The sequence below is a fragment of the Sus scrofa genome, chromosome 8, assembly GCF_054392235.1.
Source record: "Sus scrofa isolate SSC_HxYL_T2T_F1_AM1 chromosome 8, Sscrofa_HxYL_maternal_Yorkshire_Landrace_v2.0, whole genome shotgun sequence".
Lineage (NCBI taxonomy): Eukaryota > Metazoa > Chordata > Mammalia > Artiodactyla > Suidae > Sus > Sus scrofa.
Window position 1 is genome coordinate 131,930,487 of NC_139390.1, and position 21,104 is coordinate 131,951,590.

Sequence of the window (21,104 nt, forward strand, 5' to 3'; positions counted from 1 at the left end):
AAACACATAAGTCAGATCATTTTACTTCTCTGCTCTATATACTCTATTAGCTTCCCATCTCATTCAGAATAAAAGCCAAACAGCCTATGGGCTTAACGTGAAAATCCCTTTCTTTACTTTATCCCTCATCTTGTGACCTCATGTCCTTCACTCTGCATCCTTAGCCCCCACCGCTGCCACTTTCCTCAAAAACAGTAGGCATAATACCACTTCAGGGTCATTAAATAAAACTATTTCCAATGTCCCTTCCACTATATCCACATGGTTCTTTCCTACTTTCTCCCACCTTTGCTCAAGCATCATCATCTCACCGGAACCTTTGCCAACCACGCTCTTTAGAAACCATGCCCTTATCCTGACCTCAAACTCTGTAGTTCCCTTCCCTTTTGTCCATAATGTTTATTATCTGACATACTGCATTTTGCTTGTTTTGGTTTTTTGGCCTTGCCCATGGCATGTGGAAGTTTCCAAGCTATGGACTGAACCCGTGCGACATCAGGGACACAACATCGGATCCCTAACGTGCTGCATCACAAGAAAACTCCTGACATACCATATTTTTAATTTTTAATCTTTCTACCTAACTATAATACAAGCTCTGTGCTAGCCCATAGCATGTATTCCAAAAACTTTAAAATGATTTGACTCTAGGACTCAAGAATAAATCATAATGTAGTTATGGATGTTCAAAGACACTTGGTAAAATGATTTTCTTATCTATGGAGGACTAAAAACTAAGTATCTGCTCTCACTAAACATTTTACTGAAAATCAGTTATCCGGAAACTCACACACAAACACAGAGTACCTCTCCACATCTTAGAGAAAAATAACCAAGCTATTTTTAAAATAACCAGTTAGAAATTTTAACATAGCCAGTTAAAAAATAACCGGTTAGAGAAAAATAACCAAGATACAGTCAGAAAAAATAACCAAGGTGCAAAAAGGGGGGGAGTCATCAAAAATTTTCAATTTAAAGTAATTTTTTTTTCTCAAGAAACATCTTACACATGCAAATACAATGAATCTGTTAAGTTACTTACACTATAATTACTGTGTCTTTGTTGAATTTTTTCTCTTGAACTGTACTGGAACAATTTGGAGAAATAATATCTTCACTATCAGAAGATAAATCAATATACTGTATTCCTCTTTGATTCTTGAAATATGATATACCTGCTTTTCTTTCATTTTCTGGCATTTCAGGAACACTAGAATCTTCTGCAAAAAAAAAGGGGGAAATGCATTTTGAGTAATTTGAAAATAAAACAAATGTTTTTGATAATTACAATGATGTGCTAAAATTTTTCAGCTTCATTCGCTGTTTACACCCTAAAACCAAAAATTCCTCCCACTTTTTAAAGAAAAAATTAGGATTTCCCCCTGTGGCTTTGCGGGTTACAAACTTAACTAGTATCCATGAGGATGTGGGTTTGATCCCGGGCCTCAATCAGTGGGTTAAGGATCTGGCGTTGCTGTGGCTGTGTAGGGCAGCAGCTGTGGCTCTGATTCGACCCCTAACCTGGGAACTTTCACGTGCCACAGGTTTGGCCGTAAAAAAATTTAAAAAAATAAAGAAAAATAAAATAAAGAAAGAAAAAATTAATAGTCCTCCAGGATTGACATTAAATGATTTTTCAGTTCACTGGTTACTTAGACCTTAGTGCACTTTTAGTGCACAGAACAGACGTTTGTATTTTACATGTAAATATATTTAAAATTTTTTAGTTTTATGGCCACACCCTTGGCACATGGAAGTTCCTGGGTCAGGGAATGAATCTGAGCTGCAGCTTCAATCTATACCACAGCTCCACAGCTGCAGCAATACCACACCCTTTAACCCACTACACTGGGTTGGGTATCAAACCCATGCTTCTGCAGAGAATTGAGATTCTGCAATCATATTCTTAACCCACTACATTACAGTGGGAACTCCTGTATTTTATATTTTAACCCTTTTCTCTCTATGCTTTTGTTTCCTAGTATCCAGGTTTTGGCTAAGAAAACATGGGCACACCACAGCCCAAAACACTTGAATTTCCATCCCTTCTCTTAGCCAAGTCACTTAGTCTAAGTCTCAGTGTCCTCACTTGTGAAACAGAGATGTTAATAATCACAGGGCTAATGTGTACATAAAATCAGATGATATATATTAAGTACTTAGTTCAGTAATTAGCACTAGCCAGTACCAACAAACATTAGCTTTTTTGCAAATGTTAGCATTAAGAGCCAAACTGGGTACCCTCCAAAATCCCTATGTTTAAGTTCTAACTCCCAGTGCCTCAGAATGTAAAATGTTTAGAAAAAAATCCTTCACAGAGGTGACTAAGTTAGGTCAGTGATCTAATCCAATATGACCTATGTCCTTCTAAGAGAAAAATACCAAAGATGTACATGCGTGGAGGAAAGGCGAAGTGAGCATACAGTGAGAAGATGGCCACCTGCAAGCCAGGGAGAAAGGCCTTAGATGAAACCAAGCCTGCCATCACCCTGATCTTGGATTTCTAGACTCCAGATATGGGGGAAAATAAATGTCTGCTGTTTGAGCCACCCAGTTAGTGGTATTTTGTTATGGCAGACCTATAGAACGAATAAAGTTGACACTATATGTCTATCCAAACCAAGTGAGTATATTCTACCAAGGTCTCCTCTCTCCAAGGGTTGAATTACAAGATTATTCTACCTTATACATTTGAAGAGAAAACAGATTTAAGGAATTCATATTAAAGTAGAAGTAGTCAATGCCTTAGTTTAGTGAGTTGTTACTTAGTAACTGTGGAGTTTGGAAGGATAGGTTCCAGGACCTTCCTGCTTCCCTCCGCCCCCTGCCCAATAACAAAATTGGCAGATGTTCAAGACCTTTATATAAAATGGCCCTGTACTCGCATATAACCTATACACACAGCTAGATTACTTATAATACCTAATACAAGAAAATTCTAGGTAAACAGTTGTAAATACAAATGAGAAAGTTGGAGTTCCTGTCGTGGCGCAGTGGTTAACGAATCCGACTAGGAACCATGAGGTTGCGGGTTCGGTCCCTGCCCTTGCTCAGTGGGTTAACGATCCAGCGTTGCCGTGAGCTGTGGTGTAGGTTGCAGATGTGGCTCGGATCTGGCGTTGCTGTGGCTCTGGCGTAGGCCCTGGGCTACAGCTCCAATAGACCCCTAGCCTGGGAACCTCCATATACCGCGGGAGCGGCCCAAAGAAATAGCAAAAAAGACAAAAAAAAAAAAAAAAAAAAAAAAGAAACCTGTGGAAAATATCCAAATTAAAGGCAGACACCAAAAAAACAGAAAATAGAAAAAGAAGATATGAAAACACAGGATATATGTTAAAAAAAAATGAGAAAGTTATGTAAGTAATGCAGCTGTGACAAATTCAAGTTTTTCTATTTGGAACTTCCTGGAATTTATTTTTTTCTCAATCTTTTCCATCATAGGTGGTTGAATCTATAGATGAGGGAATTTACAGATAAGAGAACCAGTTGTGTATTTTAAAAAGCAATGACCATGAATCTTTAGTTCAAAGGTGCTGATTTAAAAAACAATAGCTAGGAGTTCCCGTTGTGGCTCAGCAGTAATGAACCTGACTAATTTCCACGGGGATGTGGGTTTGTTCCCTGGCCTCACTCAATGGGTTAATAGTCTGGTGTTGCTGTGGCTGTGGTGTAGGCAAGCAGCTATAGGTCTGATTTGACCCCCAGCCTGGGAACTTCCATACGCCGTGGGTGAGGCCCTAAAAAGATAACAAACAAACAAACAAAACTAAGAGCTACCATTAACTATTGTTCAGCATCAAGAAAGTCCTTAAGGGAAACCCAAACATTTTTAACACTGACAATAACCCTGAGAGCCCATTTTATCACTAATTTTTTCTTTTTTTTTTGGTCTTTTGTCTTTTTAGGGCCACGCCCAAGGCATATGGAGCTTCCCAGGCTAGGGGTCTAATAGGAGCTGTAGCCTCTGGACAAAGCCAGAGCCACAGCAATGCCAGATCCAAGCCTCTTCTGCAACCTACACTACAGCTCACAGTAATGCCGGATCCTTAACCCACTGAGTGAGGCCAGGGATCGAACCCAAAACCTCATGGCTCCTTGTCGGATTCACAACAGGAACTCCTAGATCACCATCTTATAAAATAAGGTTTAGAGAAAGCAACTTGTCCAAAGTCATATAGGACAAACTAGCAGATCTAAAATCCAAGCCCAAAAGTCTAAACCCTAACATCCTAAAACTCTTGGTCTCCCTCCATTAACTGTCCCAAAACAATAGCAATCATTATTATAAGGCTCGTGAGGCATATCTGTAAATAACATTAACCAAGGCTTACATAATCAATTGCCTGGAAGACACTAAAAAAAAACATCTTTTTACATCCTGTAATGAAGTCTTCGCAACATTATCGAAGAGCAAATCACAAAAGTGTTCCAAAAGAATAATTTTATAAGTGTTGAGTATGCCTTGAGTGAAAAACTTTGCTTTAGAACTAATTACAGCTATGTTAATTGTCATATATATGGAGATGTTTACAAATTCGGTTATGCAATGTAATAAAATTATAGTCCACTTAATGTAAAATAAGGATAAAAGTACTATCAACTCTGCTTTTACATAGTGTTCCTGATATACCACAAGTAACACATAAAACTAAAAATTCAGATGTTTACTGTATCAAAAATTTGACCTAAACATAATGCCTATCACTTGAACAATTTAACAATAGTGTTCTGCTTTCCTATAAGGCCATTCCATAATGATTTGGACTGTTGACACTTTTTAAAAAAGCCTCTTTAATCAAAATGATGAATAATTTTTTCCAAACTGATCACTTAAATGTCTTACTGTTTGGTGGGGGAGGGCCTCAAAATTCTTAAGAGAACTAGAGTTTTCTAAACTTGATTATATATTCATTTTTCTTTGATTTTTTCCCCCTTATCATATACAGATTACAGTACAAAACATATGGTGAGGACACACCAATTTTTAAAACTCATGTTTAATATGCATAGTCAACAAGACAGAAAAAAAATAAAGGAAGTCAGGCTTACTCTCCTTCATGTACTTAATTACCTAGTGCTTTTATTGGATATGTACGACATACCATCAAAATATATGCATTAAACATTTATACTGCACTGAACCAAACAGCATCCTCAATAGCCTGAATGGCAAGTGACTAAAAGAGGAAGTGGTTTGATAATACGGGGGAAGGTTATAATATAATAGCATTTTTCAAACTCAGGACCTCTTTCATTCCTAAAAAATGAGGACCCAAAAGAGTTTTTGCTTATGCTGGTTTTATCTATGATATTTACCAAATTAGAAAATAGAAACTAAGGAAAATTTTAAACATTTATTAAACAAACTATTTACACATTAACATAAATAATATAGTTTTACGAAAACTATCTCCTTCGCTCTTTATACTCTCAAATTCAGTGAAAAGAGTGGCACTGTTTTACATCTGTGAAAATCTCTGGTTTAACAGAAACTGCCAGATTCTCTTAACTGTGCAATTCATCTATTGTAGCACACTATTTTTGTTTAGGTTTATGAAGAAAATCGTGGCTCACCACAGTTACATAATTAGGGAATGTGGGAATATTTTCATAGCCTTTCTACATTACTGTCAATATTCTTTGATACTAAACCGGTGGCAATGCTGCATTCCCTAATCCACCGTGCCAGATGGGGGATTGAACCTATGTCCCAGAGCTCCCAAGATTCTGCTGATCCCATTTCGCCACAGCAGGAACTCCCAAACAAGCAATTTAAGCAACAGCACAGAGGAGACAGAAAGGAAGTCAAAAAGAAAAATATAAAAATGACGCAAAGAATGGTGAAAAGTATAAACAATTATAAAGACATTAGCAATTACTTAATTCTGACATTTGGTAAATGCCTTCTGTATTTAAGGCACTGTACCAGGAGGTGAGGGGATAGTAAAGGAAAAAAAAAAAAAAAAAAAAAAAAAAAAAAGGCAAGCTATACCTCAACTTGCCCTAAAGAAACTAATAATAAGAGCTAGGTAGCCATGTACATAGTAGCTATGTTCTGAGTCATAACTGCCATGAGAAGAATAAACAACACGTTAAAAGAACATGCGGGAAAACAGACTGTCCTTTCATATCAAAACAATAAAAAAGCCTATGTTTTAGAGATAGAAGATGATATTTTCTCATTACCAAAAGCAATGGGAACCTACATCACTGCTGTCTGCAAGAAGATTCCAAGTTCTAGGGAGTAATTCCAAATGAAATTCCCCATTTAGTGGTATGCAAAAGAGGAGACAATCTTATACTCCAAAACCTTCCAATATGCTTTTACCTATTTTCCTAAGTTTACCATGAAATGAGAAAAGCATTTAAACCTGCCTCTGATTCTACCTTTATAAGTGGTCCAAGATTAAGGACCACTCAAAAAACAAAAAAAATCACTTCTGGGAGATTCAGTTCACACAGAAGAGTCTAAATCAATTAGATAATCCATAAATAAAGGTGATCTAAAGTATAATGAAAACCCATAAACCTTTGTATCTGTCCTGAGAACTTATGTAAGTGTGCCATTTTTTATGTCCCAATTATATTGCTCTACATGGTTCAATTCCCTAACATGGCAACTGAAGTTCAAGGCAGTGAGTTCCTTTGAATACCTAGTAAAACATGTCATATACTTGCTCCTTTGAAAGATTTATTACCAAAATAATAGATTATAAAATCTGGACAGTCTTTAATTTGAATGCCATAGTAGATAGGAAAATATCTTTAGCATCTTAGAAAAATCAAACTACTTCAGAAAAAAGCTCCACAAAAAGACAAAGAAAACACTGTGTACAACACTAAAGAGTAGTTTCTAACACATTACTCTAAGATAAAATGAGAAAATACAAACATTTCAAGTTTAAGACAAAGAAAAGGTTAAAATAGAAAAAAAAAGTAAAGGAAAAGAAAGCCATGTTATTAACATTGGACGAGGCCAAATTGTTAAATCTCAGAGGTCTTTTTTTTTTTTTTATCTTTTTAGGGCCTCACCCATGGCATATGAAGTTCCCAGGCTGGGGTCAAAATCAGAGCTACAGCTGCCAGCTTATACCACAGCCAGAGCCACGCCAGAGTCTATTCCTATTTTTTTTTTTTTTTTGTCTTTTAGGGCCACACCCACGGACAGCATGTGGAGGTTCCCAGGCTAGGGGTCAAACCAGGACTATAGCCAATGGCCTACACCACAGACACAGCAACTTGGGATCCAAGCTGCATCTGTGACCTATACCACAGCTCACGGCAATGCCAGAGCCTTAACCCACTGAGTGAGGTCAGGGATTGAACCTGCGTCCTCATGGATGCTAGTTGGGTTTGTTAACAGCTGAGCTATGACAGGAACTCTTAAGAAATTGATTTTATGACATATTTGTGATCCAGTTTTTAAAAAAATTATATAAATAAGGAAACTCATCATTATTTGACATATAAATTAAATCTATACTTAGACTATGTCTTTTTCAAGTACTCTTGGAACTTATACAGCAATTGTGTAGCAGGCCAAAAATAAAATCTTAGTAAATTCACCAAAGAAATACTACACATCACATTCTCTGGTTACAAGTGAAATTAGAAATAAACATTGAGGAAGTTCCTGTTGTGGTGCAGCAGAAATGAATCCTACTAGGAACTATGAGTTTGCGGGTTCAATCTCTGGCCTTGCTCAGTGGGTTAAGGATCTAGCGTTGCCATGAGCTAGATCACTGTGGTGTAGGTCACAGACATGGCTAGGATTCCAAGTGGCTGTAGTGTAGGCTGGCAGTTGTAGCTCCGATTGGACCCCTAGCCTGGGAACCACCATATGCCATGGGTGCAGACCTAAAAAGCAAAACAAACAAATAAATAAATAAATATTAATAAAAACATTGAAGCAAAATTGCAATCACTTGGAAATTAAAAAAAAAAAAAAACAACAACAAGTGCCAATGCTTTAAACTTTCAGCTCGAAGAGGAAGAAAAAACAAAAACAAATCAAAAACTATAATACAAGCATACCTTGTTTTATTGGACTTTGTAGATATTGTGTGTGTTTGAGAACTTCCATAGCTAGAAAGGAGAAGTCAATGCCTGGCTTCAAAGGACAGGCTGACTCTCTCGTTATGGGCTAACGCGGTGGGTGACTTGAAGTTGAAGCCAATGCTAATTTATCAGTCCCCAAATCCTAGGACCCTTAAGAAAGAACTATGCTAAATCTGCTCTGCCTGTGCTCTATAAATGGAACAAAGCCTGGATGAGAGCACATCTGTTCATAATATGGTTTACTGAATTTTTTAATTTATTTTTTATGGCCACGCCCACAGCATATGGAAGTTTCTGGGCCAGGATAGAACCTGTGCCACAGCAGCAACCCAAGCGACGGCAGTGATAATGTTGGATCCTTAACACGCTGTGCCACAAGGGAACTCTGGGAACTCTAATTTACTATGTTAAACCCAAACCTGTTGAGACCTACTGCTTGGAAAAGGATTCCTTTCAAAATACGGCTGCTCACTGACAATGCACCTCGTCACTTGAGAGCTCTAATGGAGATGTACAATGAGACTCATGTTGTCTGCATGCTTACTAACACAGCATCCATTCTGAGCCCATGGATCAAGGAGTACTTTTGACTTTCAAGCTCTATTATTTGAGAAATACTTTTCTTATTTTTCATTTTTCATAAGGCTAAAGCTGCCAGAGATAGTGATTCCTCCGATGGATTTGGGCAAAGTCAACTGAAAACCTTCTGGAAAGGATTCACCATTCTAGATGCCATTAAGAACATTCATGATTCATTAGAAGTGGTCAAAATACCAACATTAACAAGAGTGTGAAAGAAGATGACCTCAATCCTAATGAATGACTTTGAGGCGTTCAAGACTTCAATGGAAAAATGAACTGCAGACGTGGCAGAAACAACAGAGAACTAGAATTAGGAGTGGAGTTGGAAGATGTGGACTCAAGTGCTGCAATCTCATGATAAAACTTCAAGGGATGAGGAGTTGCTACTTACGAAGGAGCAAAGAAAGGAGTTTCCTGAGATGAAATCTACTCCTAGTGAGGATACTGTGAAGACTGCTGAAATGACAACAAAGGATTTAGACTACTACATAAACTTAGTTGATGAAGCAGTGACAGATGAGAGGATGGATTCCAATTTTGAAAGTTCTGCTGAAATGTTATCAAATAGCGTCGTAAGCTACAGAGAAGCCATTTTTGAGAGGAAGAATCATTTGATGCGGCAAACTTCCCCGTTGTCTTATTTTAAAAACCTTAATTCTCAGCAAGCACCATCCTAATCAGTCATCAGCCATCAACATCAAGGCAAGATCCTCTACCAGCAAAAAAATGACAATTCACTGAAGGCTCAGACAATGGCTAGCATTTTTTAGCAAACGTTTTTTAATTAAAGTATGAACAATTTTTTTTTTTTTTTGTCTTTTTGCCTTTTCTAGGGCCACTCCCACAGCATATGCAGGTTCCCAGGCTAGGGGTCTAATCAGAGCTGTAGCCGCCGGCCTACACCACAGCCACAGCAATGCAGGATCTGAGCCGCGTCTGTGACCTACACCACAGCTCACGGCAACGCCGGATCCTTAACCCACTGAGCAAGGCCAGGGATTGAACCACAACCTCATGGTTCCTAGTCGGATTCGTTAACCACTGCCCCATGACAGGAACTCCTAAAATATGAACAATTTTTAAGACACAATGTGGAGTTACCGTTGTGACTCAGAGGTAAAAGACCTGACTAGTATCCGTGAAGATGTGGGTTCAAGCCCTGGCCCTGCTCAGCAGGTTAAGGATCCGGAGTTGCCGTGAGCTGTGATATAGGCCACAGACTCAGCTTGGATCTGGCGTTGCTGTGTAGGCTGGCAGCTCAGATTTGACCCCAACCTGGGAATTCCCATATGCCATGGGTGTGGCCCCCAAAATAAAATAAAATAAAATCCATAACGCTACTGCACACTTAATAGACTATAATTTAATATAAATATAACTTTTATTGGAGTTCCCGTTGTAGCGCAGTGGTTAACGAATCCAACTAGGAACCATGAGGTTTCGGGTTTGATCCCTGGCCTTGCTCAGTGGGTTAAGGATCCGGCGTTGCTGTGAGCTGTGGTGTAGGTTGCAGACGCGGTTCGGATCCCACGTTGTTGTGGCTCTGGCATAGGCCAGTGGCTACAGCTCTGATTAGACCCCTAGCCTGGGAACCTCCACATGCTGCGGGAGTGGCCCAAGAAATGGCAAAAAGACCAAAAAAAAAAAAAAAAAACAAAAAAACAAAAAAACAAAAAAAACCCACAAACATAACTTTTACATGTACTGGAAAAACAAAAAACTCAGGTGACTTACTTTATTGATACTTTATGGCGGTGGTCTGGAACCGAACCCACAATATCTCTGTAATGATTACATTTCATACACAGGAAAGGATTTGTCAATAAATGGTTCTGGGATAAGTGACTCATAAATGAGAAACAATGAATGGAGAAGAAAACAGTATCATACTTTAAGCCTTCATAACAAAATAAATTCCAGATGAGAGTTAAGGTTAAACAACAACACAAACTCATATCCACTAGTTAGGCTATTAAAAAAAAAACAAAAACAAAACAAACTACTCCAAAAAAACAAACAATAACAAGTATTCACAAGGATATGGAAACAAGTTGGAACCACTGTGCACTGCTGGTGGGAATGTAAAAATGTTTTCCGGTGCAGCTATGGAAAATACATGGTGGTGTACTTTACAATCTAGCAATTCCATTTCTGGATATATACCCAAAAGAACTGAAAGCAGGGAGCGGAAGAGATATTGTACACTTATGTTCACAGCACCACTGTTCACAAGAGCCATAAAGTGGAAACAACCCAAGTGTCATCTGTGAAGGAATAATAAAGAAAATGTAGGTCTACATACAATGAGATATCTTTCAGCCGTAAAAAGAAATGCTGGGAGTTCCCATCGTGGCCCAGTGGTTAACAAATCTGACTAGGAACCATGAGGTTGCAGGTTCAATCCCTGGCCTTGCTCAGTGGGTTTAGGACCTGGAGCTGCCGTGAGCTGTGCTGTAGGTTGCAGATGTGGCTCGGATCCTGAGTTGCTGTGGCTGTGGCATAGGCTGGCAGTTAGAGCTCCGACTGGGCCCCTAGCCTGGAAACCTCCGTATGCTGTGGGTGCGGCCCTAGAAAAGACAGAAAGACAAAAAAAAAGAAAAAAAGGAATTCTGATACACATTACAACGGGGATGAATCCTGAAGACACTAGGCAAAGTGAAGTAAGCCAGTTACAAAAAGACAGATCCTGCTTAATCTCGTGATGCAGCAGGTTAAGTATTCAACATTGAACAGCAACCTGGGTCGCTATGTCATGGGTTCAATCCCTGGTCTAGGAACTTCCACATGCTGCAGGTGCAGCCAAAAACAAAACAAAATAGAAAAACCCCCAAAACAAATCCTGTACGATTCCATTTTTATAATGTACCTAGAGTAGTTAAGATCATAAAGTACAGGATGACTGCTAGAAGTAGGGGATAGGAACAGAGGAAGTAATCATTAAGAGTAAAGAGGGAGTTCCCGTTATGGCTCAGCAGTAACGAAACCAACTAGTATATGTGAGGATTTGGGTTTGATCCCTGGCCTCGCTCAGTGGGTTAAAGGATCCAGTATTGCCATGAGCTGTGGTGTAGGTCGCAGACATGGCTCAGATCCCATGATGCTGTGGCTGTGGTGTAGGTCAGTGGCTACAGCTCCGATTCAAGCCCCAGCCTGGGAACCTCCATGCATTGCAGGCGCGGCCCTTAGAAAAAAAGCAGGGGCGGGGGGGACCGAGTATCACCCTGACGATTATAGAATCGTGATGCTAAAACGATACATCCAGCCTCATCACTCAAATCATTCACATCTTTATCTATTTAACTGCTTGCAAGGACTTAAGAGAACATCTAGGCAAAGGAAGTGAAGTTCAAAAACACTGATATCTTAAGATCATACAGTCTGTAAGTGGCAGAGCAGTGCTCTCTAGAAATCCTTTTGATAACTATATAATTTTTTTCCTCTCACTTATTAACAATGTTTACTTTCAACATGACAACCACAGTGAACTGGCAGCCACTTTAGAAGATGGAATCTATTTCATCAAGCAAAGAGATTCAAATATACACTAAAATTTTCTTCCATTCCAACCTAAAAATAATCTATGAACCCATCTATTTTTCTTTTTCTCTTTAATTCCCCCTCCCATGGGTAAAATGTATCTTTATTCCTTTTCTTTTTTTTGGTCACCCCATGGCATATGGAGTTCCTGAGGCCAGAGATCAAACCCAAGCTATAGATGCAACCTACATTGCAGCTGTGGGCAACGCTGGATCCTTTAACCTACTGTGCCAGGCCAGGGATTGAACCTGCAGGTCATGGTGCTGCAGAGAAAGACACTGACAATCCTGTTGTACCACAGCAGGAACTCCTCTTTACTCCTTTTCTAAGTTAGAGTCCAGCTATTCTCATACTCCCATTCCCTTGATAAGTCTTCAGATAACCCCCGGCTTTATCCTTTTCCTCTCTGCTAGCTTCTTCCCACTGGCCAACAAATATGCTTAATTTCAACCTTCCTCAAACATCTTTTCTTGACATTGCTTCCCCATCAACCTGTTCTCTTTCACTTCTTGGAAGAACAGCCTTCTTCTTCTTATGAAACTGCTAAAGGTCAATGGGAACTTAAATTTCCACAGAAAGTGGTCTCTAACCAGTTCTCTTTCAACTTGACTTCGCTGCAATATTTGATACTGTTCACTATATACCAGTATAGAAACTCTTTCTTTAGCTTCCACGGTACTGTTATTTTCTATGACTATTCTGGTCATCCTTTACATCTTGTATTGGTTTTCCTTCCTCTGTGCATCACTAACATTGATGCTTCTTATTAGATACCTTGCCTAGGATATATTTTGATAACAACCATAGGATGACTCTGAACTTCGATGTTCATCCCCCCACTAGACCTTGCTACTGAAATAGGAGAGGTGACTCAAATTCAACATGTTTTGGTAGCCCTAATCATACTGCCTAATCCAGTTGATAGCATCAGTCATTTAGCTGACCAAGCAAGGAACATCTGAGTTACCTTTAAATCCTCCATATTTAACTAATCACCAAATATCATTGGAGTTCCCGTCGTGGCTCAGTGGTTAACGAACCCGACTAGGAACCATGAGGTTGCGGGTTCGATCCCTGGCCTTGCTCAGTGGGTTAAGGATCCGGTGTTGCTGTGAGCTGTGGTGTAGGTCACAGATGCGGCTTGGATCCCACGCTGCTGTGGTTGTGGTGTAGGCCAGTGGCTATAGCTCCGATTAGACCCCTAGCCTGGGAATCTCCATATGCCACGGGAGCGGCCCTAGAAAAGGCAAAAAGACAAAATAAATAAATAAAATAAAATTATGTTCAAAGTGCAATATTACCTAAATATCATCCAATACTCCTTCTTTCAACATATAACTGCTGAGGACATTATATAACCAGTCACTGTTTGGGTCAGTGGGGATGGATAGGTGAACAAGGTGTTTGTCCTCACAGATCTTACAGTCTGATAAGAGAGACACGATGTATAATGTTAGGCTAGGTAGTGATAAATACTTTATAGAAAAATACAGTAGAGTAAAAGTGGGGGGTGCTACTTCATTGAGTGGTTAAGAAAAGGCCTTTTAAAAAAATAATACTTCACTAAGCACTAATGAAACAAAGCCAAGTCATCTGCAGATATCACAGAAGTGTCTTGGAGACAGATGGAAGAGCAAATGGGAAGACTGAATGATGTCTGGCATATACAAGGAACAGTGTGTCTATGCCACAGTAACTGAAGGAGAGTGCTAGGAAATAAAATCTCAACTCACATTAGGTAAAATAACAGGATTAGCTGAAAAAGATTATAGGTAATTCTAACCATACCCAATTGCTGTCCTAGAAGCTGACTTAGATCCCAAAACTACTGTAAATAAACAACATCCCACATAATAACAAAGTAAGTTACCAGTTGATGGCAAAGATCAATATTCATATCCCACTGACGATTTTCCCAATGTCAATATCCAATCTAACCTTATTTATATATTTATTCATTTACTTTTCTTTTTTGGCTGCACCCACAGCATGTGGAAATTCCAAGCCAGGAATCAAATCCATGTTATAGCAGTGACAACACCATATCCTTAACCTGCTGAGCCACGAGAAAAATTCCAATCTGATCTTAAACCAACTTCACTGTCTCACCCTCTCCAAAGGCCCAAGGCCCAAAGCTCAATCAATTCAGCATCCCCCTTCCCCAGGATAAGTTAAATGGCTTCTCTGCTAAATTGAGGGCAGGACCTCATTTGAATTTTTAAAGGTATGCTCAAGGTCTTTCAGTGGGTACTTTATACCTATTCTGATGTATAGAACTACCTTTCCCCAAACCAACTACTTAAACTAAAATGCTTAGCATTTCTTTTTCTCTCATTCTTACCAAGGATCTAATAGGAATTTTGCCCTTTCTAACTTTGAAATCACTCATGTCTTTCTTCTCTACTTGTACTGCCATCATTGGCCTAAACAATTTCTCTCCTTTCAAATTCTACCCTCTTAACAATGCACAGTTCTCATGACTGCTAGATTGGTTGTTTTTATAAAGCAAGTTTCTTTCATCATTCTTCTCTTCTAGTCGTTAATGGATTCCTAGTACATACAGTGGAAGTCTACACTTTGCTTAGATTTCAAGATTCTCAAAAATGCACAGTATTGGAGTTCCCATCGTGATGCAGCGGAAACAAATCCAACTAGGAACCATGAGGTTGTGGGTTCGATCCCTGGCCTCGCTTAGTGGGTTAAGGATCTGGCATTGCCAGGAGTTGTGGTGTAGGCTGCAAACACGGCTCAGATCCCACGTTGCTGTGGCTCTTGGTGTGATTAGATTAGACCCCTAGCCTGGGAACCTCCATATGCCTTGGCTGTGGCCCTAAAAACACAAAAAGACCGAAAATTAAAAAAAAATTTAAAAAAAATGCACAGTATCAATTAACGTTAATCTTTACTGAAAACAAAGCTGTTTATTCCTAGTAGGACACTATTCCTAGAACAAACCTGATTTTCATATTTCCCAAGGGTCATCAAGACTGACCATGTGATTCCTAAAGGCAAGCCCAGTTTCTAAGAATTTATGTATGAGAAGTCCCCATAAAGAGAAAAGGTGTGAACTCTCCTTTGACCGAAAAATAAATAAATAAATAAAACTGAGAAACATCTTCTGATTAAAGACGGCAATTAAGAATTTCGTATTACTAATATTAATAACTAAAACATTTCATTGAATTCCAGTTTAAAAAGTACTTTTATTTTAGAGGTGAAAAAACTGTGGATCTCAGATAATCGAAGTGATTTGTCCAATGTTCCATTTAACCAAAATGAAGAGGCAGAGGCTTCTAAAGACTCAAAATTCCATGTCTACACCCAGGTCTTCCATGCCCTAACTACATAAGAAACAGATTAAACTATTTACTGTTAAAATATTAAAGTACTTGGATGTTTAGACATTATCTACAGCATGTTATCCAAATCAAATATCTGTTAAAAGAATGCACACAGGGATGTATTTCCAGTGCTCTGAATTCACTCCAGTGGTTTGAATTCAGGTAAGTTCAAAACGCTTTAGATAAACAAAACCTTTTAAAATTCAATTTCTAGTTTCCACTTAATAATCATTCTACCATGTTCCAATTACATTAAAATATTTTAAAATGTCATTTTAAAAGTAACTTTTGGGATTCTGTTGTTATGTTTCAGTAAAAGAGCAACAAATAAAATGTGGATATCAAGGATGATGTTACATATTACCAATATTGGCATGGTCATAGTAATTTAAAAGCTGCTTGTGAAATACTGAGTTTTGCATTTTAAAAAAGGTATTACTGAAACACATTAAAACTTCTAATATCCCTTTCACCCTTTATAAGAAATTGTATAATGTAAATGATTAAAAGTTTACACTTAGGAATTAGATATTAATGCCTGTTATCTGAGTTCTGATTTATCAAATTCCTAACAACTTAACCTTCTTTGATCTCAATCCTGCAAAATATGGGTAATGATATTCTGTAGGGTTACTGTGTCAATTAAATGATACAAAGTGAGGCACTCCATCTGTACTACACCTGAAACATAGTAAGACTTCAAACATATTCTTTTTTTTAGTTAAAAAAATTATTTTATTTTTCTTTTTTGCTTTTTAGGGCCACATCTGCAGCATATGGAAGTTCCCAGGTGAGAGGTGGAATCTGAGCTGCAGGTGCCGGCCTACACCATAACCACAGCAACTCCAGATCCAAGCAACATGGGATCTACACCACAGGTCATGGCAACGCCAGATCCTTAACTCATTGAACAAGGCCAAGGATCCAACCCATGTCCTCATGGATAACAGTCAGATTTGTTACAGCTGAGCCATAATGGGAACTCCTCCCAGTCAGGTTCTTAACCCACTGAGCCACAGTGGGAACTCTGCAAATATATTCTAATTTTTAACTGTTTAAAGAATATAGATTAAAATGGGAAAGCTATTTTTTTGCTTTTTCTCAAATTCTATTGTCTCATGACTATTTGCTGGCACCATGAAGAATTCTCATCATTCATTTGCACTTTGGAGATCTCCAGGAAGTCAAGTGATTGGCAAAATCTGAATGTGATTTGTTCTTCATTTGTTCGCAGAGGTTGTCTTCTGGCACCGTGAATAAAGTCTAGCTCATAGTAGGTGATCAACATTTTTTGGAGGAATACTGGAATGAATGTAAAAGTCTGGCAATAACAGCTTCAAAGTCCAGCGCAGGACTGGATCACCTAGTTGTTTTTCCAGTAGCAACCATTCTGACCTAAATTCTGTTTTCGCTTCCAATACTTGGCCATATTCTAAGAACTGATATACAAGTGAAACAACTATGGATGGATAATCAGTTGGAAGTATATGGTACCTAAGGTCTGTAAAGCTGTATTTAAAAGGGCATGGTGAAGGACACTGCATCAGTATGAATGACATCAAGAACAAAAATTAGAATCTCTTCTGCCTTTCTTCTTAAAAAAAAAAAAACAAAAACAAAAGCAAAACACTCTATCTCTTGCTGCTACATCAATTTGCAACGTTGTAACTCACCTGTTTTTTCAGTTACATCTGAATCAGGGGTGCCTGCCCTGCTAACTTCCCCTTCAGCATTCTCCTCTTCAGCACTAAGAGAAATCGGTGAAGAAGGGCCAGGCCGGGAGGGTTGAGGTGTTGCTTCGGGCGCTTCCTCAATCTTATTCCTTTTCTCAAAGCGAAAGCGGTCCAAGTTGAAAAGATTCATATTGGTAGAAACCACTACCTCGTGGGGTTGGGCGCTTTAAATGAACTATCTGCAGGGAGAAAATAAAAAAAGAGAAAAAAAGAGGCCATGAAAACAATATAAAATACAAAGCCACAGCAGGTCATTCCCAAGGCAATTAAGAGCCCGCAAACATGCCAGTGGCTCAGAATGACTATTATGGCTGCGACTCATTGTTAGGCCACAACAAATAGAAGGTGGACAGGGGTTATCGTTTAAAATTTTTCCAATGCTCTTTTTACTCCCCTTCGCTGCCCACCCCCCTCCGCCCCTCCTTCCACACGCTGACCCTCGTGCAACCTCCTCTTACCCCAGCACGCGCAGGCACGTTCCCCACGCTAACCCCCCTGCGGGCAGCGCGCCCGCCCACAGTGAGAGGCTCCCTGCACTACGGTGCTCCCTGCCTCCAGAGAAGACGTGCCAGGGCCGGTGCCTCGACACTGCGGGGACACAAAGGGGCCAAAGGAGGGGAGCGGCGGAGGCCGTGCTGGCGGGCACCCGCCCGGAAGTTGACGCGGCGCGATCCCAGCTGAGAGGAAGCTGATAGGATCAAGAACGCACAGGGAAGGTTGGGTAGTGGAGAGTGTGCTGCCGCATCTCTTTTAATGCTCGCTCGCTTGCTATCTTTCTTCCCTTGGTACTTACGCTTTTGCAGTCGCGGTGCGAGGTAACAAAGGTTGAAATGAAAAAAATAATTCCTGGCGTGGAGCGACGGTAGCCGGGCTGGGACCTTCTAAAGCAGCAGGGAGAAGCCCAATGAGCGCGTAGTGATGACGCAACACGCATCCTAGACTTTTCTCTTCGACGACGACGACGTGAAAGAGGAAAATGTCTAGGCGCGCGCTGTTGCTATGGTAACTCGCACCCGCCTCTTTGCCTTGGAAGGGCGTTTGTGGCCTGTTTCTCCAGGTTAGCCAGAAAGTTGTTAAATAGAACAATAATAAATAGCACAATGGCAACAGGTAGCATAATAAGAATATTTACTATAATATTTGATAAGTTATAATTTATAATATTTACATAATATGTGGACAGTAAAACATCGTTGTTGTAATTGTTTTACGTATAATCTCAACCCTTACCAGAAGCCGTTTCTTTTCTTCTCTTTTAACAAAATGAGGAAAGCGAGGCCAGCAGATTTTAGGTAGTTTATTAGAAAGGAGGAAAACCCGAGTATGTTGACCTTAAAAGCATATAAACTGCCTCCCACTGTTGGCTGGGGTGCTCCTACAGTGGAGTATGACAATTAATTCACTTATCTTGATGCAAATATTAACTTAAGGATATTTATACTCTTTGTTCTAGCATTAGATGAAACACGTAATTTTCTGAGTCGTAATTTGGTCCTCTTGTTGGCATTTCCTTTAAAGAAAAATTACTTCAAGTCATTACCCTGTTATATTGTTCAGTGTAAACTTGAATTAGCACTCTGTTCTCTTTTTTTTTTCCCTTTTTCCTTCTAGGTCCGCACCCGCGGCATATGGAGGTTCCCAGGCTGGGGGTGGAATTGGAGCTGCAGCTTCTGGCCTACACCACAGCCCACAGCAATGTGGATTGGAGCAGGGCCTGCCGCCTAAGCCACAGCTCATGGCAACCCGATCCTTAACGCACTGAGTGAGGCCAGGAAGTCTTCCTGGATACTAGTTCACTGGTTCCACCGCTGAGCCACAAGGGAACTCTTGGCACTCTGTTTGCTAAATCAGTGTTTTGAATTGTTTAACATGAACCCCCTTATAAAATTGTCTGGGCCCATAAAATGTAGGCTCAATGACTGAATAATTGAGATTTCCATTGTGCCTATCTTTGATATCCCATGAAATGCCCTGGATTTATGCATACATGTTAAAAGATATCATCAGAGGCTACATCAGCTTGTAAATAGTAAATTATTTTTGGCAATGAAAAATGTTTGCTTTAAGATATATTCTCTCGGAGTACGCATCGTGGCGCGGAGGAAATGAATCCGACTAGGAACCATGAGATTGTGGGTTCAATCCCTGGCCTCCCTCAGTGAGTTAAGGATCCGGCATTGCCATGAGCTGTGGTGTAGGTCAAAGACGCGGCTCAGATCTGGTGTTGTTGTGGCTATGCCTGTGGCCAGCCGCTGTAGCTCTGCTTCGACCCCTAGCCTGGGAACCTCCATATGTCATGGGTGCAGTCCTAAAAAGCAAAAAGCAAAAAGCAAAAAAAAATATGTAGTCTCTTAGCAACTTTCAAATATGCAATACAGCATTATTAGGTGTAGTCACCATCCTGTACATGCAATGGAATAAAAAGAATATTTGCTTCATATTCAACTAGATCTTATACCGAAAATGGATTCTCTTAACTTAGTGACTTTGGGAAAATTATGTATAACATCTCTAAGTCTCAGTTTCCTCACCTTTCCTCCTCTTTTCAATAGTCTCATCGATTAGATGATACTGTTGACCTTTTAGGGCAATTTTCTGCAGCAGTACTAACCCCTTAACATTTTGTACAGCTGAGACCAGCGTGAAAATGGAAACTTGCATACCATATATCTCAATATCTACACATTAAAAATACGACTAAAAAATATAAAATTAAAATATGTTATATCATCCTAATTTGAAAATGACCTGGAAAGCCAGGCTGAGTTTAGACTTTCTATGTGTCAGACTGAAAGTTGGTTGGCACATATATCCTTCCTTCTCCGTGTCACTTCCTCCCACTTAGTAACTTTGCATGGTCTTCTAACTATACTTGTCAGAGTTTCCACTATGGTGCAATGGGATTGAAGGTGTCTCTGCAGCAGCAGGGACTTGGGTTTGATCCCCAGCCCGTTGCAGTGGGTTAAGTATCAGGTGTTGCTGCAGCTGTGGCATAGGTTGCAGCTCTGGCTGGGATTTGACGCCTGGCCCAAGAACTCCATGTGCTGCAGGGTGGTCAAAAACGGGGGAAAAAAAGAAAAGGCCTAAAATACATTTGTCTGTGTCCAAATTTCTTTTTTCTTTTCTTTCTTTTTTTTTTTTTGTCTTTTTGCCATTTCTTGGGCCACTCCTGCAGCATGTGGAGGTTCCCAGGCTAGGGGTCTAATCAGAGCTGTAGCCACCCGCCTACGCCAGAGCCACAGCAACATGGGATCCAAGCCGAGTCTGCAAACTACACGACAGCTCACAGCAATGCCGGATCCTTAACCCACTGAGCAAGGCCAGGGATTGAACCCACAACTTCATGGTTCCTAGTCGGATTCATTAACCACTGCGCCACAACGGGAACTCCCAAATTTCCTTTTTTTTATAAGAACACATCCTATTGGATTAGAGCCCATTTAATGTCCCTATTTTAACTTAACTACCTGTCTAAAGGGCCTATATCCAAGTGCAGTCATATTCTGAGATACTGGGGATTAGAATTTTAACATACAGATTTTGTGGGGGGGTGGGGAGGACACATAATGCCCATAACAGGGGCAAGAGAGTGCAAAGGTTCTGTTTGGATTCTGAAATCTTCTAGAATGATAGCAACAATTGGGGCTGAAAACCAGTCTTCTAATTTTACTTCCTTCCAACCCTAAATATGGTCATTTCCAAAGTTCAGTCCTTGGTCTTCTATCTTATTCTGCTCTTTCCCAGAGTGGACTGCTGGTGACTAAATATATTTATCAAATCTTACTCAACTATAGACTTAAAAGGAGTTAATCTGACTGTTTATCAAGTATAACTCGGTTATAAACATAGCAAT

At 39.7% G+C, this 21,104-nt stretch overlaps 2 protein-coding genes across 9 annotated transcripts in view; one reads left to right on the top strand and one right to left on the bottom strand.

The window, feature by feature from the left end:
* Window positions 1–18,157, bottom strand: part of SMARCAD1 (SWI/SNF-related, matrix-associated actin-dependent regulator of chromatin, subfamily a, containing DEAD/H box 1) — a 78,830-nt gene extending 60,673 nt beyond the window's left edge. For 2 of the 4 annotated variants that reach the window (XM_005666984.4, XM_084973390.1), the window contains exons 1-3: window positions 18,045–18,157; window positions 17,192–17,430; window positions 1,043–1,220 (exon numbers count right to left, since the gene is read on the bottom strand). In XM_005666984.4, the coding sequence (XP_005667041.1) occupies window positions 1,043–1,220; window positions 17,192–17,381 (368 nt within the window). In that variant the 5' untranslated portion in view covers window positions 17,382–17,430; window positions 18,045–18,157. Of the gene's footprint in view, window positions 1–1,042; window positions 1,221–17,191; window positions 17,431–17,709 lie in introns of all 4 variants that reach the window. The other 2 variants (XM_005666985.4, XM_084973391.1) reach the window with 1 other exon arrangement.
* The window catches only part of LOC146401057 (uncharacterized), a 499,586-nt gene continuing 496,442 nt past the window's right edge, over window positions 17,961–21,104 (top strand). For 3 of the 5 annotated variants that reach the window (XM_084973438.1, XM_084973441.1, XM_084973440.1), the window contains exon 1: window positions 17,961–18,308. In XM_084973438.1, the coding sequence (XP_084829564.1) occupies window positions 18,251–18,308 (58 nt within the window). In that variant the 5' untranslated portion in view covers window positions 17,961–18,250. The remainder of the gene's footprint in view (window positions 18,309–21,104) is intronic. The other 2 variants (XM_084973443.1, XM_084973439.1) reach the window with 1 other exon arrangement.